The sequence below is a fragment of the Anguilla rostrata genome, chromosome 2, assembly GCF_018555375.3.
Source record: "Anguilla rostrata isolate EN2019 chromosome 2, ASM1855537v3, whole genome shotgun sequence".
NCBI lineage: Eukaryota > Metazoa > Chordata > Actinopteri > Anguilliformes > Anguillidae > Anguilla > Anguilla rostrata.
This window is the reverse complement of record NC_057934.1, coordinates 59,199,920-59,213,793: the sequence shown is the minus strand read 5'-3', so window position 1 is coordinate 59,213,793 and position 13,874 is coordinate 59,199,920. Positions and strand designations below refer to the sequence as shown.

Sequence of the window (13,874 nt, the reverse complement as noted above, 5' to 3'; positions counted from 1 at the left end):
TATGTACTTTTAAACTGAGGAGATGGTAGAAAGTCAATGTGGCACACTAATGATCAATATGATGTGTTAAAATCCTGAGCTCCAAAAAAGGGGGGAAACAAAGACATTTAAAAAAGGAATAAAATCACAAGGTGGCTTTGACGTAGGAAATGAATGTTTTGCCGTGCAGTGTCGCTCAGCATGGCAACAGGGCACCTTCAGAGACTGGTGAGAATATGCTGGGCCTGTATATCCCAGCAGTTTCAGGATGCATCCCCTGGTGAAGAACCACTCATTGTAGTTGTAGTCGTGAGTAGGCTATGCAACAAAGCGCGGTAATTGCAAACATCCAGATATCCATCCATCCATCCATCCATTCTCCACTTAGTCTAGATCAGGGTCGCGGTGGCAAAGGGCCAAGCAGAGCAGCCCAGATGTCCTTCTCCTCAGCGACTTCCACCAACTCATCCTAGTGGATCCTAAAGCAATCCCAGGCCAGCCTTTGGATATAATCCCTCCAGCGTGTCCAGATAATTCTTTAACAATAATATTCATTAAACTACTACCTGACACTATGCAGGCTGCTCACACTGCCTTGAAAATGGTTAAGGCAGATGCATTCATGAAATAGGAAATCTCTGACCTGGTGAGAGAGAAAAAAAATTGCAAGAAAATTTCAAATGTGATGTTTGAATCCAGTGCAATATCAGTTATGGCTGCTCTTCATTGTGGCCATCCAAGAGTACAAAATTGCTGGGGCTGGTGAAATCAGATGAGAAAAACTTCTTCAGGAAATGAATTGGACTGTGCACTCCTCAGGATTCCAAGCAGGGGGAAAGGGTTATTTCATACCAGAAAAGCAATCAACGGATTTATTAAGCGTTCTGGATATGCAGGGATGCTGATAAGACAAGCCAGAATATTATTGGGAAGCTAAATTTGGAACACAAACAATTCATATAGCCTACTTCAGCTTCCTACATTAAAATACAGATCATACATAGATCCATTTTCAATCTTCAAAAGGAGGAGACCATAAATATTCAGCTTTATTTGGGAATACAATGTTCAGTTAAACAATAGGTAGATATTTAAAATGTAAAACCAGAACTGAAACATACCTATGTTTAGAGTCATCAACCTGCAAATTTGTGAATAACAAACATATGACTTGGTGTGAAATAATACGCTGAAACGGTTTCCGCTTCAGCTCATTTCAGCAAAATTTCCTTCAATGAACAAAAAATTATTCTTTAAAAAATCGATTTTCATTGTCTCATTGTCGACTGAAGAAGTTTGGACGTCCTGTGTTTCCGTACGTCTTTCATAAACCAAATTGATACGGAAGTCCCGCCCCTTTCACCCCTCGCTGGCAAGTTGTGTGAGTAACGCTGTCCTCAATTGCAATATTTAATCAATCTAAATCTATGTCCATCTAAGGTTTTTATGGCAATTATTTGTCCATAATGGTTAAGTCACACACTTCAAACTCTAAATCAAAGCATATTGCGTATTTTCTGTGCCGCGTCTAGTTTTTAAAGCAATTATTGTAAGCAATACACAGACTCCATCTTGCTTTCTCTCTTGTAGGCTTCCTGTGTTCAACCAACACAGCAACATGGTAAGAAGCTATTTGTGTTTGAATCTTTTGGCGTTAATGCATGCGAGTATTTCCTTTACAGTGCATATGCAGTGTTAATGAAGTCAGTGTACCCAGCAAGCTTATTTAAAGAACGTTTGCATAACATGGCCTGCTCCGGTTGAGGGCCGGTTGAGGGCTATGGTGGCTAGCTGACTAGCGAGCACGTTAGCGTTTATGTTGGGTAAAATTAAACTTTAATCGTCCTGTCTACCAAGTTACTCTGGGTCGAATGCATTGTTAATTCATATGTTAATAGTAACAGATTCCCAAGTCTGACTGTCTGGTTATCTGTCGTGAGCAATTGTCTTGTCAGCTTAGGGCCCGTTGTAATGCTGGCCGTCTTGCTTGCTAGCTGGCTAACTTGTTGTCTAATGTCAGTGTTAACCGCTGAAACGCTTCTGAAATTATTCTTAATTTGAAATGCATAACGCCACGGGTCTGTGATTCTGTAGTTTCATTGTTGGCTTACTAGCCACTCGTGATCGATTGTGACTCAAGCAAGTTGTCCAAACACGACTGGTCTTTCCATGCCAATTGTGCATTTACACGCTTGCTAGAATAACGATGGACCAAGTGCTAAGCTCTGACTCATTCTAGAGCCTTAGTTCCACCGGTTCACTAACAATTGCAAATGAAAAGTCTTCGAGGTATACAAGCGCAAGTTGAGTGATGCCAGCTATTTGTACCAACCGTGTGTAGTTCGCTGACAGTTGACTAGCTACCACTGTGCACCTATGCTCTGCGCTAACGGTTGCGATGTTTCTAACTTGACAGCCTCGTAAAATTGAAGAAATCAAAGATTTCCTGCTCACGGCCAGGAGGAAGGATGCCAAATGTAAGTGATATTTGTTCCATGTTTGTCTCGTGCAAGTGATAGTACAAAGGCTTTTTTGCTTAATTTCTACACCATGTAGGCATTCTTTGGCACTTTGTGAGATTAAAAACTCACAGTGCCAAGGAAGGGGAGGAATGTCAGCGAGACAAATGCAACCCATCATTGACTTGAAACATGCTCTGAGTGTGCGTGAGTGCGTCTCTCTCGTCTCTCTTCGTGTCCTTTACTGTTAAAGTTTCTTTGGGTCGAATGCATTGTTAATGTATGTACTAATAATGACAGATTTCCAAGTCGAACTGCTTGTGTTTAGCTGTAGTGAGCAATGATCTTGTCAGCTTAGGGCCTGTTGTAATGTTGGCTGTCTTGCTTACTAGTTAGCTAACTTGTTGTCTAATGTCAGTGTTAACCACTGATATGCTTCTGAAATCTTGCTAGCCACTCATCGTGATCGATTGTGACTCACGCAAGTTGTCCAAACACGACTGGTCTTTCCATGCCAATTGTGCATTTACACGCTTGCTAGAATAAACGATGGACCAAGTGCTAAGCTCTGACCCATTCTAGAGCCTTAGTTCCACCGGTTCACTAACAATTATAACTGAAAAGTCTTCGAGGTGTACAAGCACAAGTCAAGTGATGCTAGCCATTTGTACCCACCCATGTGTAAACCGCTGACAGTTGACTAGCATCAGTTGACTAGCGACCACTGTGCACCTATGCTCTGCGCCAACGGTTGCGATGTTTCTAACTTGACAGCCTCGTAAAATTGAAGAAATCAAAGATCCCCCCCCCCACCCCCCCACCCGCTCGTGTGTTCAACTCTGCCCGTTTTTGCCTGCACAGCCGTCAAGATCAAGAAGAACAAGGACAATGTGAAATTCAAGGTGCGCTGCAGTAGGTACCTGTACACGCTGGTCATCACCGACAAGGAGAAGGCCGAGAAGCTCAAGCAGTCACTTCCCCCAGGTGAGACCACCGTTCTTATGACCACAGGCTGTGGAGCAGCGGGCGTGTAAATCAATTTGTTGGGAACAGTTCACCCATTTATGAAAGTAAAAAAAACACACTTCACTGACACTCCAGCACCACGGTTCCCTGCGGATTTGAAGTTGTCCTCTGTGTTCCCCGTCATATGGCACTCTTCTGCACTCTTTTATAAGTCACAGTTTGCTTTTAACGGCTGCCTTTTCAACTCTGTGTTTAAAGCTCACGTTTTTGGGGCCGCAAATGTTTGGCTATTTCTCAATATTTCTACGGTTTTTCGTCGTGGAAGAAGCTCTTGATGTGCACTTATGGCAAACCCACATCCTCTGCCTCTCGCTGAGACATTGAGGATGCAAGAATCTTTTAATTTTGTGAAAATCATATCCCTGTAATAGCCAAAGGGAGTCAGGCAGTTGGTGAAAGCAACTTGTAGATCCTGGAAGTCAGTGAAGTCAGTTTGCTGGGTTTCGATACTTTATTTTTCCTGTGCGAAAAGCTGCAGCTCGAGGTCAGACGATGAATGCATATCCGTTAGGGTTCTCTGTCTACTTCAGTGCAGCCCAAATGTGCAGGCCCATACATCTCTCTCTCTCTCTCCCTGCGATATTCCTGCCCGCAAACACTTTTGGGGAGCGGGGCGCCTGACTGAAGTGGCACCTCGAGTCCGCACGAGACATTTTAAGGCTGGGGGGGGGGGTTTTATTTGTCTGCCACCCCACGCAAGTTGTCCAAACACAACAGGCCAGTTCCCATGCCGGTTGTGCATTACACGCTTGCTAGAGCAACGATGGACCAAGTGCTATGTTCCGATTCATCCAGGAGCCTTAGTTCCACCGGTTCACTAACATTCACTATGGTAATGATTCATAACTTCTGTAGTGTAAATCACATGTCTGTATTACTTGTGTGTTCGTAGACTATTACTAGACTGAGGTGAAGTGGAAAGTTGGACTTAGAAATCATTTGCATTTACTTAATGAAAGGGAATTGAGTTTGGTCTGGAATTAAATTAGACTAAAGTAAGAAGTGCTGCACATTCCTTTAATGGGTTGTCTGTGGTCGGGGTAACTGCAAGAAAATTTGTTTTAGTTTGATTTCATTTTTAACGCTGGCTACTCGTCTAAACCACAATACTGCATGACAGTTATTGGAGAAACTGCATCAACTCCATGCAGGATGAAGCTACCCATTACTTACTTTGAACCAATCAAAAGCTTTCTCCCATGGCAAAAGCATTCAATTGGCAGAAATAAATGCATCACCAATGTCATATAGCAGCCTATAGCACCCTTTCTAATACATAATGTGCACTCCTGGGCTGGGAAGGAGCTGTAACAAAAGGGATTATGTCTGACCTTTTAAAGATGTAATCTGTAAAAACTTGTTTTAATGAAAGTAATCTGAGTTAATGGATATGTACTTTACTCCACAGGTTTGGCTGTAAAGGAACTGAAGTGAAGACCATCGAAGTGTACAGAAAACGTGTTGTAATAAAAGTAAAAAAAAAAAAAAAAAATCCTTGTCTTTTCCTTTTGTTTGTTTGGTAGTTGAACCTTTTTTTGTCTCGAGGAAAACGGAGCCCTTTCGGTCTTTCAAGGCAGGGTGACCGTTTTTGAGACCCCAGTTAAATTAGTATTCCCGTCCCAGTTTGGTGGGCGGCGATGTTTGGGGGGTTTAATTAAAAGCACAGGGCAATCCTCCGCTCTTCAGCAGCTTCTATTCAGCGGCGGCGCTGCCGACCTGAGCGGAACAATTGGCTTACTTCATTTAATCAATGCGGTCCTGCTCCACAGCAAGCGCCGAGTGGAACATTTAATAGTAAACCCCGAAATGTGTCCCTGCTCCACGAGAATGGAAGTGCAAATTATTTCATTTGAAGTTATCAAAACAGAATTTTTTTTTTACTGAGTTGTTTTTCCCCTCCCCTGTGTAGTTAAGAATTGGTTTTATTTTTTCATTACAAAATAGTTCAAGGTGAAATGTCATTGATTCTAGTAGAGGTTTGATTAGAGTATTGGGGGGAACACTTTCATAAAGGCTGTGAATGAAATGAATGCTTTGATGGGGCACTTATCCTGGACTGTGGTTTTGATCAATAGGCACTAGTTCAGACTGTCGTCATTGGCTCTTGGGGAGCCGCCAAAGGGACTCAAACCTTGTTATAAACCGCAGTCAGAGAGTGTGTTTTCTCTCCACTTGTGTGTTCCGACAGTCTATCCATTTGATTATTTTAAGCCTGTCTGCACGTGGGGAAAAAAAAAATTGACTTCAAAAAGATGAAAAGCTTGTGATTCTCTGCCCTCCTTTTGTGTTTTTAGCTTTATTCGGGCTAGTAGAAAGCACAGAGCGGGTGACGGGAGGGCCCTCAGCTGAGAGGACGCAATGGTGGGATGGTCAGATCCCTGTTCACTTTGGGGGGAGGGGAGGGGTTCCCCTTGCACATGGCCGAGAGGCGGCTACCCTCCGGACTGCCACGTCGCTCTGCGACTCGTTTGTTAATGCGAAACCGAAGGCTGATTTCCACATCGTGCGCAAAAGCTTTCTGATTTTAATTGGCTTAAGTTGCCTGCGTTAAGGACGTGCGTCAAATGGCACACCTCAGTCATGCGCCTTGGGCCAGGGGAATCGGCACGGTAACTCTTCTCAAAGGGAGTCTCGGGTGGTGTGTGGGGAAGAAAGCAGCTAATGTTTTCCATAGCATTTTCACATCTTAAAGTCAGCCCCACCTGTTCAGTGCACTGCCGGTCACATTGCACAGGTCTTCACACGCATTACAAACGTAATTTTGTGTCCGATTGCAATGTCGGCTTGCATTTTTATACGCAGTGGGTTACAGAAGACCTGTTATCTCGCAGTGAGCTGGTGATCTGGAAAGCTTGGAGAACACAGCTTGTTGAGTGTGATGGTAGAGAGCAGAACAAAGCCTCTTGTTGTCAATATAGGCCAACGCCTAATATGAATCATCTGAAGGGGGTATTTCTATGGAGCTTCAGGGATGAGGCTGTTTTTTCTTTTTTAAATTGGTCTTTTGCGTGGAGAAGAAAGCCAGGCCCCTAACTGGCACTGGCGTGAGATTCAACCGCTTATAGCTTCAGTAGTGGAAACTAGCTGCGCACGTTTTATGAATTAATAATGGATGAAGCTAGTTCCCAAGCTTGATAAAGGCCCATCGACAGATGGTGGTTCAGAGATACCGAAAATCTGACTCCTGATTTCAATATATTTGAAGGATTTTTTTTTATTTTTTAGCTGTGATGCAAGCTGGAAATCAATTTGTTTTAATGCCGATAGCAAACGCTACTTTACATAATGTACACAAAGTACAATTCCCCTCGAAGCGCCTTGCTGGCAGCTGCAGTGCTAAGTTTGGTTCCACTTCGTTAAATTGTATCCAAATGAGCAACGTAATCCAGCCCAAACCCTCGCCCTCACGTCAAACAAGCAGCAAGCACGGGCCTGTGGATCTCATTTTGTTAAGAAAAATGAAAATTTATTGGCACCCTTTTGAAGACCCGGGTAAAAAACTTTCAAATACTTCTGCTGTTGTATTTGATGGTCCTCCTGTTGTAAGTAGGCATTTAAGCTTTGTCCAAATAGGGGACATTGGGGGTGAACAAGGAGGGTCTGCTCTTTACGTGTATTCTTGAGCTAAGTGAATGCCACCTGAGGTCTGATTTATGCAGAAGTATGATGAGGACCATCCCCCCTCCCTCCATTAGCCACCAGCTTCTTGTGTGTTGCTGCTTCAAAGCCAAGAAGCCCCAGGGTTCTCCAAAGTGATTGCAGCCAGTGTCTCAAGTGGCAGATTCCAGGGTCCTCCATCCACACTGGGAGAGGAGGACTGTAAATTCTCCAAAAAGCAAATAATGTACCCATTGCTTGTGAAAATCCAGCGGAAATAAATTTCATTTGACTAGACAAGAGGTGCACAGCTCCAGTCCTGGAGGGCCGGTCTGCCTGCTGCTTTTTGTTCCAACCAATTACCTCAGTTTTAGTTCTCTGACAGCTCAATAAACTACACTGGTTCACTCCTGTACTTCAGCACATAAAATCTTTAGGATACACTTGTGGTTCTGCAGCTGTAGTCGATGCTTAAACAAATGTCAGCCCAAGATATTCATTTGTCCATTCATTATCTATACCAGTGCCAAACAACCCTGTTTCTGGAGATTTACTGTCCAGTAGGTTTTTTTATTCCGACCCTCACAAATCACACTTCATTCAACAGCCGGAGATCTCACCGAGCTGCTAATTAGCTGTCGGGTGTGCCAAGTTAGGGTTGAAATGAAAACCTACAGGAGATCGTGAAAGGGGTTGGCTCTTGTACGCGCACCCCTGGACTAGATCCGAGGCCGCCACCTCAGCATGTATTTGATCAATTAAAGTGGCTGATTACACAACTAACTACACCTGTTTTCCTGGGTCTGAGTTGGTTGCTGATATTAAGATGAAAACAAAAATCAGCAGATGCTGTGGCCCATATGAGTTGGGACCCCTTAAATCAAACATTAGAATGTAGTGATAGGGCTGCTGCAGGTTTCTCAATTGCGGTCCTAGCTGTCTACACAGCACAGAGATAATTAGCTCCCTCAGCTTAAAGACTCAAGTTTACCAGCCAAAGGAACTAATTGGCATCCTGTATAAGGTCCAGAGCAGGGGCTTTTTTGTGTGTGTTTTCAACAACCACATAACTAGGTGTAGATGCCAGAGCTGATTCACTTGTAAATTACACAACAGAAAAGCATAGGATATAGGGCATGGCATGGGCATGCCCAGTCTTATCTGAAAAAGGCCAATGTGGGTGCAGGGTTTTGTTTTAACCTAGCGTTACAACACCTGATTCTACTTATCAGGTCTTCACTGAAGACCATGATTAGTTAATTAGTTGACTCAGGTGTCCAAAACCTGCACCCACATGCGTTCTTTTTTGGTAAGATTGGGCACCCCCGATATAGCAACAGAAAAAAAGTTGTCAGCTGTAATTCATGTGCTTATCAACAAATATAGCTAAAATGTCAGATCATGTGAATGACTGGGATATGGCCCACTTCAAGAATGGTTCTCTGTCATTTTCAATTCCTAAACAAAAATAGTAATATAGTTCATTGCATATGTAAAAGCAGGGTAGTCTTGGTGCTAAGGCAACACTAATTCGTAATTTTATGGATAGCATGGCCTTAACGTTATTGTATGAGCCCGTCACAGATGCACAAGCATATCTTATGCAAGTAAGATGTGTACATTGAACCATACCTGTGCCAGTCCTCTGCGAATCGGGAACGCAATATTCTATGAATAATTCATATTTTTAAACATGAAAGTATTTAGCCGTGTTAACTAGAGTGTAATGTCGATATCTTCCATAAGGTGTCAGGCTTGCGTTATGACTGCGGGAGTTTCAGTTGCGTTTCGGCCTTTCCCGCACATGTACGCAGTTCACGGACTTCATATTATTTTCATGAAGTGTATGCAATTCTTATGACTTAAAAATTATCCGATGACTGTTACTATATTTGAAAATTCCAAAAACAGCGCATTTGGTGACTAATTAACACGTTGTGGTTTTCAAATAAACGGACTATAAATCATGGAGTAGGCTGTTGAATTTACAATTTGACGACAAATCAACAGTGAAATATGCGATATAAAAAGTAAAGGTATCGGATGAAGGCTGCGCTTGAGATTAGCATATTAGAACAGATGACAGCGTGGTCTTTCCCCAACGTTTTAGAGTGTTCCGCTGATCAGGGAAGGCATTTGGGGGCAAGGAGAAAAGTCTACGGCACATGTGTCTTGCTGACCTCCAAAAACCGAACTGTTTAACAATTCCACCGGCTGACATGAGTGCACAAGCTGTCCGTCACTCCAGGGGTAAAGGGTTCTCTGTGACTGATGTAAATCCTTGCTGGAACATGTAATTTAAGTCCACTAGGCCGGTTTTGCAATTTAAAAAAAAAAAAATAGTTTTTGTTGTTTTTTGTTTGTTTGTTTGTTTGTTTTTTTTTTACTAATATTTTGATCTCAGCGTCTGATTTCAGTGAGAAATTGTCGCCGCACAGTTATTCAATAACGAGGCTACACAAGTAGAATTAGAATAGGATTATTTATTGCCCATTAAATATATCATGGAAATTGCCGTTCAGCTCTAGGCTTACAAAGTAGGCCATGTATTTCTTAAAACAATTTTCCTGAAAAATGACTCTGCCTTTCTCTGGCGAGAAGATTTGTCACACTGTTCTTCCTTTGCCGTCGATTACAGTAGTTATCCCAGTAGTTTAGCACCAGTATATGCTTCCACGGTCTATGGTATGCAATCGACTGAGAGTGTGGAAGATCCACTGATTTAACACGACCTGAATATGCAATAATATCCGCCTAATGTGATCAAACCTTTACATTTCTTTATTGCAAAGTGGTTTGACATTACATTAGACTCTTCCAACGATTCTGGGAGAATAATGACAGCGCAGCTCCACTCTCCTTTTTAATACTAGGCTGTTTTAAAGGTACGAACGAGCGATCGCCATCCCCATCGGCGCGCTCCACTCACATTTTCTCAAAGCTCTGTCCCGTGCCCTGATTCGCGCGCGCTCCCGAGAAAGAAGGCAGTTTCAAAAGAGCATTGAGCGGAGCGCAGTGGGTGAACGATTTGACAAGTAGAAGGATGGCTGTTGTCGAAACGAAGCGATGGGATATCGGAATAATTAGTTAATTTTCTCCCGTGCAGCATTCCTCGGCGTTATTGCACGGACAGAAGTGATTATCCTGCTTCCGCGTTCTTTCAGCAAATTTGTCTCTACTTAGCAAGCTAGCAGGGTTTTAAGCTAAATGCATTGTTTTGTTTGAATGGTTACGGACGGGGCTGGTTGGAGGGACTGTGCTGCGCTTTCGCTGCCTTCAATAGACGGGGGAAGAAGAAAAGTCGGTAGCTAGCTCCACTCGCCAAAACAGGGATGTCTACTGCACGGGTAGACTACATCGCACCTTGGTGGACTTACTGGCTGCACAATTTCCCCCACATCAATCTGAGGTTCCAGCCCGTTGACAACAGCTTCCGACCGCAGGACGAGAACTACCAGCAGGTCAGTGCGAGTGCGAACACGAGAACCGGGCTCACGGGATCCGAAAGGGGCGCGTGATAGGACTGTAGGGGGCGGTGGGCGCGTTTTATGCCCGTGAATGGATCGATCGAGTTGAAGCAAGTTTGGGGAGTTCAAAGGCAACAATGTAGAAAAGCAGAAAACATGAACTAATATAATCGATGCTTTTTATCTCAGGGGTTTTCAGACAGTGGTCTGGAGACCCATGTGATCCTTGAAGGAGCATCAAAGGGCTCCTCTGCAAATGAATGCTACTTTGTTTTTATTTTCATATTTCATTGACATATTTTTAAACTTTGATATTAGACCAGCCATGTCTGGCTTTTGCATCCCATGATGTGAGCGTTTAATGAACACATGTTTGTATTTCACTGAGATGCCGTATGCTTTTTATGGATCCATAATATAATCACGACGTAATCGTGGCTACACGTTCTCCCGGGTCCAGAATGTGTGTGTTACATCCTCTCCGTTCCAAAGTGTTGGAAAATACACATTTTATTCAATTTTGAATTCAACACTGAAGATTCAGTGTACAATAACAGACTTGGGGTAGAATACAAAAAATACAGTAGAGGAAGATTCTTTCCGGTTATTGCAGTTGAAATATAAAAATATGAGGACATTCTGTCAAAATAGTTGATGGATAATTCATTTTGAACGTGTTTGACTTGGGGTAGATGAACAGTAATTGCTGCAGTTGTGGTCTGTGCTCTCACACACCTGTCCATCAGCAAACTGTATACTAAATTTATTTTGTAGGTTTTTGCTATTATGTGTTATATTCTGCAATCAATCTGTGAGCATTGCCAACATGGTTTGCTTGTTTCCTCAGTAGGTGGGCCCCTGTAGTGCTGTGGGGTCCCGAGTTTAGTCCCCTTTGTTTAACTCATGATCCCTTCTCAAAGAAAATCCTAAAGTCAAATCGGACAAGTCTCCAGATTTCCTGCTCATCTCTGAAGTGAGGCGCCAATGATCACATTGCTTACTATGAGCACAAATCATTTCACAACTTAGGCGTCTTGGCCAACATGTTGGTCACATGGTTGAGGTTTTATTCCATCTCACTTCAGTCAATCATGGAAATTTACTGAAATGAACCGAAAGTGGGAAAATCTTCAGTAGCTTTCTTATGGAATTTTTTGGAATAGAATACTACGGATTAGAATTTCTATTGTGTTTTCTCAACTGACGGAGATCACATTACATGACATTACAGGCATTTAGCAGACGCTCTTATACGACTTATTTGGCATTATATGGCAATCTAACCTGGAAATCAAACCTGCGACCTTTTGGTTACAAGACCAGCTCCGTACCCATTGTACTACGCTGCCGCCCCTTGGAGATTGGGGTGGCACTGGAGGACCCAAACCTTGTTATCCGGTTCATGTTTTGACCAGTGAGGGCTGTAAGTGCCAGAGGTCCCGTCTTTGCGCTGAAACGAGTGACGGCGGTCGTTGCGTTTGTAATCGCGCGTTCTTTTGGCCCCGTCCAGCCCAGCCGGTGAGCCGCGCGCCGCGCCGTAGCGCGTCGAAATGATTTAGCGCTGCCCGCGCGCACCTGTTCCTGTTCCTGTTCCTGTGTGAGGACGGGAGAGGAATTTCAGCATCCAGTCCAGCTGGGCTGTGCCTGCCGGGCTTCTGCTACTTCTGGAGTTTAGGGAGAGCGCCGGAGCAGCAGCAAATATGTGTGTGTGCGTGTGCGTGCGTGCGTGCGTGTGAGTGTGTGTGTGTGTGTGGGTGTATGTGTGTGGGGGGGGGCAGGTGTGTGTGTGTGGGTTTATGTGTGTGGGGGGCGGGTGCGTGTGTGTGTGGGTGAGTTGGTGAATGTGTATGTGGGTGGGTGGGTGTGAGTGCGTGTGTGTGTGCGTGTGGTTGGGTGGGGGAATGTGTGTGTTGGAGGCTTAAAGCCAAGTGCCTGGAAACATGGCGTGTTTTTAGCATGATTAAGTGTGTATAAGCTTCAATCACATTGTTGAAATTCCTCTCGAGCTATCGTAGGAAACAAGGAATTGACGTGTTAACAGTCCGTTAAAGTGTTTGCATTAACTGGCGCTGAATGAGGGGAAATTTGAAGCCTTGGTCATAAAGCAGTTGTTGGTTTAATGGACTGCAGAATTCCTCATTCAACGCTCCAGGTAAATCACAGCACTGTGAAAGGAGGTGCTACTTCCTGGGTCTGCTCTGAGATGGGATTTTTTTTTCTTGCCACAATTTTGGTGAGCTCAGGTGGCTTAGATCACATTGCTGAGGTAACAGATTTTCCCGCTTTTGGTGTTTGTCACTACAACGGCCAGTGATGACTGTTTTATTTTAACACACACACATGCACGTATACGTATGTGTGAATATCGTAAGCTTTTAGTCGGTCGCAAGGCAAGCTTGCGTGTCAGGCCTCCGTTGTTTCCCACCGGGCCGTATGCTGTTGCTATATTTCGGAGAGGCTAACCCCCTTCCCTCTGCCTCCCAGATGACTACATCTGGAGCTTCTCCCCGTCTCTCTCCCTCCCTTTCTCTCTTCCTCCCTACTGCTCTCTCTCTCCCCCCTTCTAACCTCTGCACCCCATGTCTCTTCTTTTTCATTTCTCTTTCTGTACCTCCTACAGCCCTTGTCAGTCAAATTTATAACATTATAAATTTTTCAACACATGTGCTCGAAAGTTGAAAAGTTTAGGAGCACACTGATGCATCTCGATTAGATGTGCCCCTAAAGTTATTTTCCCAGTTATCGCACATCAGTTTTTTTTAGGAGCAAATACTCCTAAAATGGGATCACAGTAGAGCCCTGCTTGACTTTTCCCATCCCTCTGTATCACTTTTGCTCACTTTCTATTCCTTCTTCCCTCTCTCTTGCTCTCTTAGTCTTCTACCACCTGCTCTCCAACTCTCCTTACCACTCGTCTCTCTCTCTCCCTCTCTCTCTCTCTCTCTCTCTGTCCCTCCCTCCCTCCCTCCCTCCTTCTCTCTCCTGCAGGATATAGGTTCTCCAGTAGGACAGTTCCTGAAATACCTCACTGAGACAAAAAGAGCAGCAGCACCCAGGCGCTCGGGTAATATCACCTGACAGTTCGACAGGGGGAAAAAAACCCTTTCCTTTGAACTGCTTTCATGCAGGGGTGGGAATGACGCGTCCTTTCACTCTCAGACAGCGCTGCTGGCTCTGAGAACTGACAAAGAGTGAGCTTTGACCCCAGATGACTGTGTGTGTGTATGTGTGTTAGTGTGTGTGTGTGTGTTCATGTGTATTGTGTGTGTGTGTGTGTGTGCACGCATGTGTATTGTGTGTGTGTGTGTGTGTGTGTGTGCATGCATGTGTATTGTGTGAGAGTGTG

The 13,874-nt window shown here is 44.0% G+C and overlaps 2 protein-coding genes across 5 annotated transcripts in view; both read left to right on the top strand.

Annotated features, from left to right (window-relative positions):
- Positions 1–1,267: 1,267 nt before the first annotated feature.
- rpl38 (ribosomal protein L38) lies at positions 1,268–4,956 on the top strand. The gene is made up of 5 exons (XM_064323494.1): positions 1,268–1,360; positions 1,570–1,600; positions 2,396–2,456; positions 3,300–3,422; positions 4,873–4,956. The coding sequence occupies exons 2-5, from the start codon at positions 1,598–1,600 to the stop codon at positions 4,896–4,898; spliced, it is 213 nt and encodes a 70-aa protein (XP_064179564.1). The 5' UTR covers positions 1,268–1,360; positions 1,570–1,597; the 3' UTR covers positions 4,899–4,956.
- Positions 4,957–8,329: 3,373 nt separating this feature from the next.
- Positions 8,330–13,874, top strand: part of ttyh2 (tweety family member 2) — a 76,092-nt gene continuing 70,547 nt past the window's right edge. The window contains exon 1 of one of the 4 annotated variants that reach the window (XM_064323493.1): positions 8,330–8,418. In XM_064323493.1, coding sequence (XP_064179563.1) covers positions 8,356–8,418 — 63 coding nt within the window. In that variant the 5' untranslated portion in view covers positions 8,330–8,355. Of the gene's footprint in view, positions 8,419–10,017; positions 10,523–13,874 lie in introns of those variants that run through there. The other 3 variants (XM_064323491.1, XM_064323490.1, XM_064323492.1) reach the window with 3 other exon arrangements.

Bases quoted from the DNA above. Each gene is read 5' to 3' on its own strand.
- rpl38 (XM_064323494.1), top strand. The intron at 2,457-3,299 runs GTAAGTGATATT...TTGCCTGCACAG, and splicing joins CAGGAGGAAGGATGCCAAAT to CCGTCAAGATCAAGAAGAAC. The intron at 3,423-4,872 runs GTGAGACCACCG...TTTACTCCACAG, and splicing joins CAAGCAGTCACTTCCCCCAG to GTTTGGCTGTAAAGGAACTG.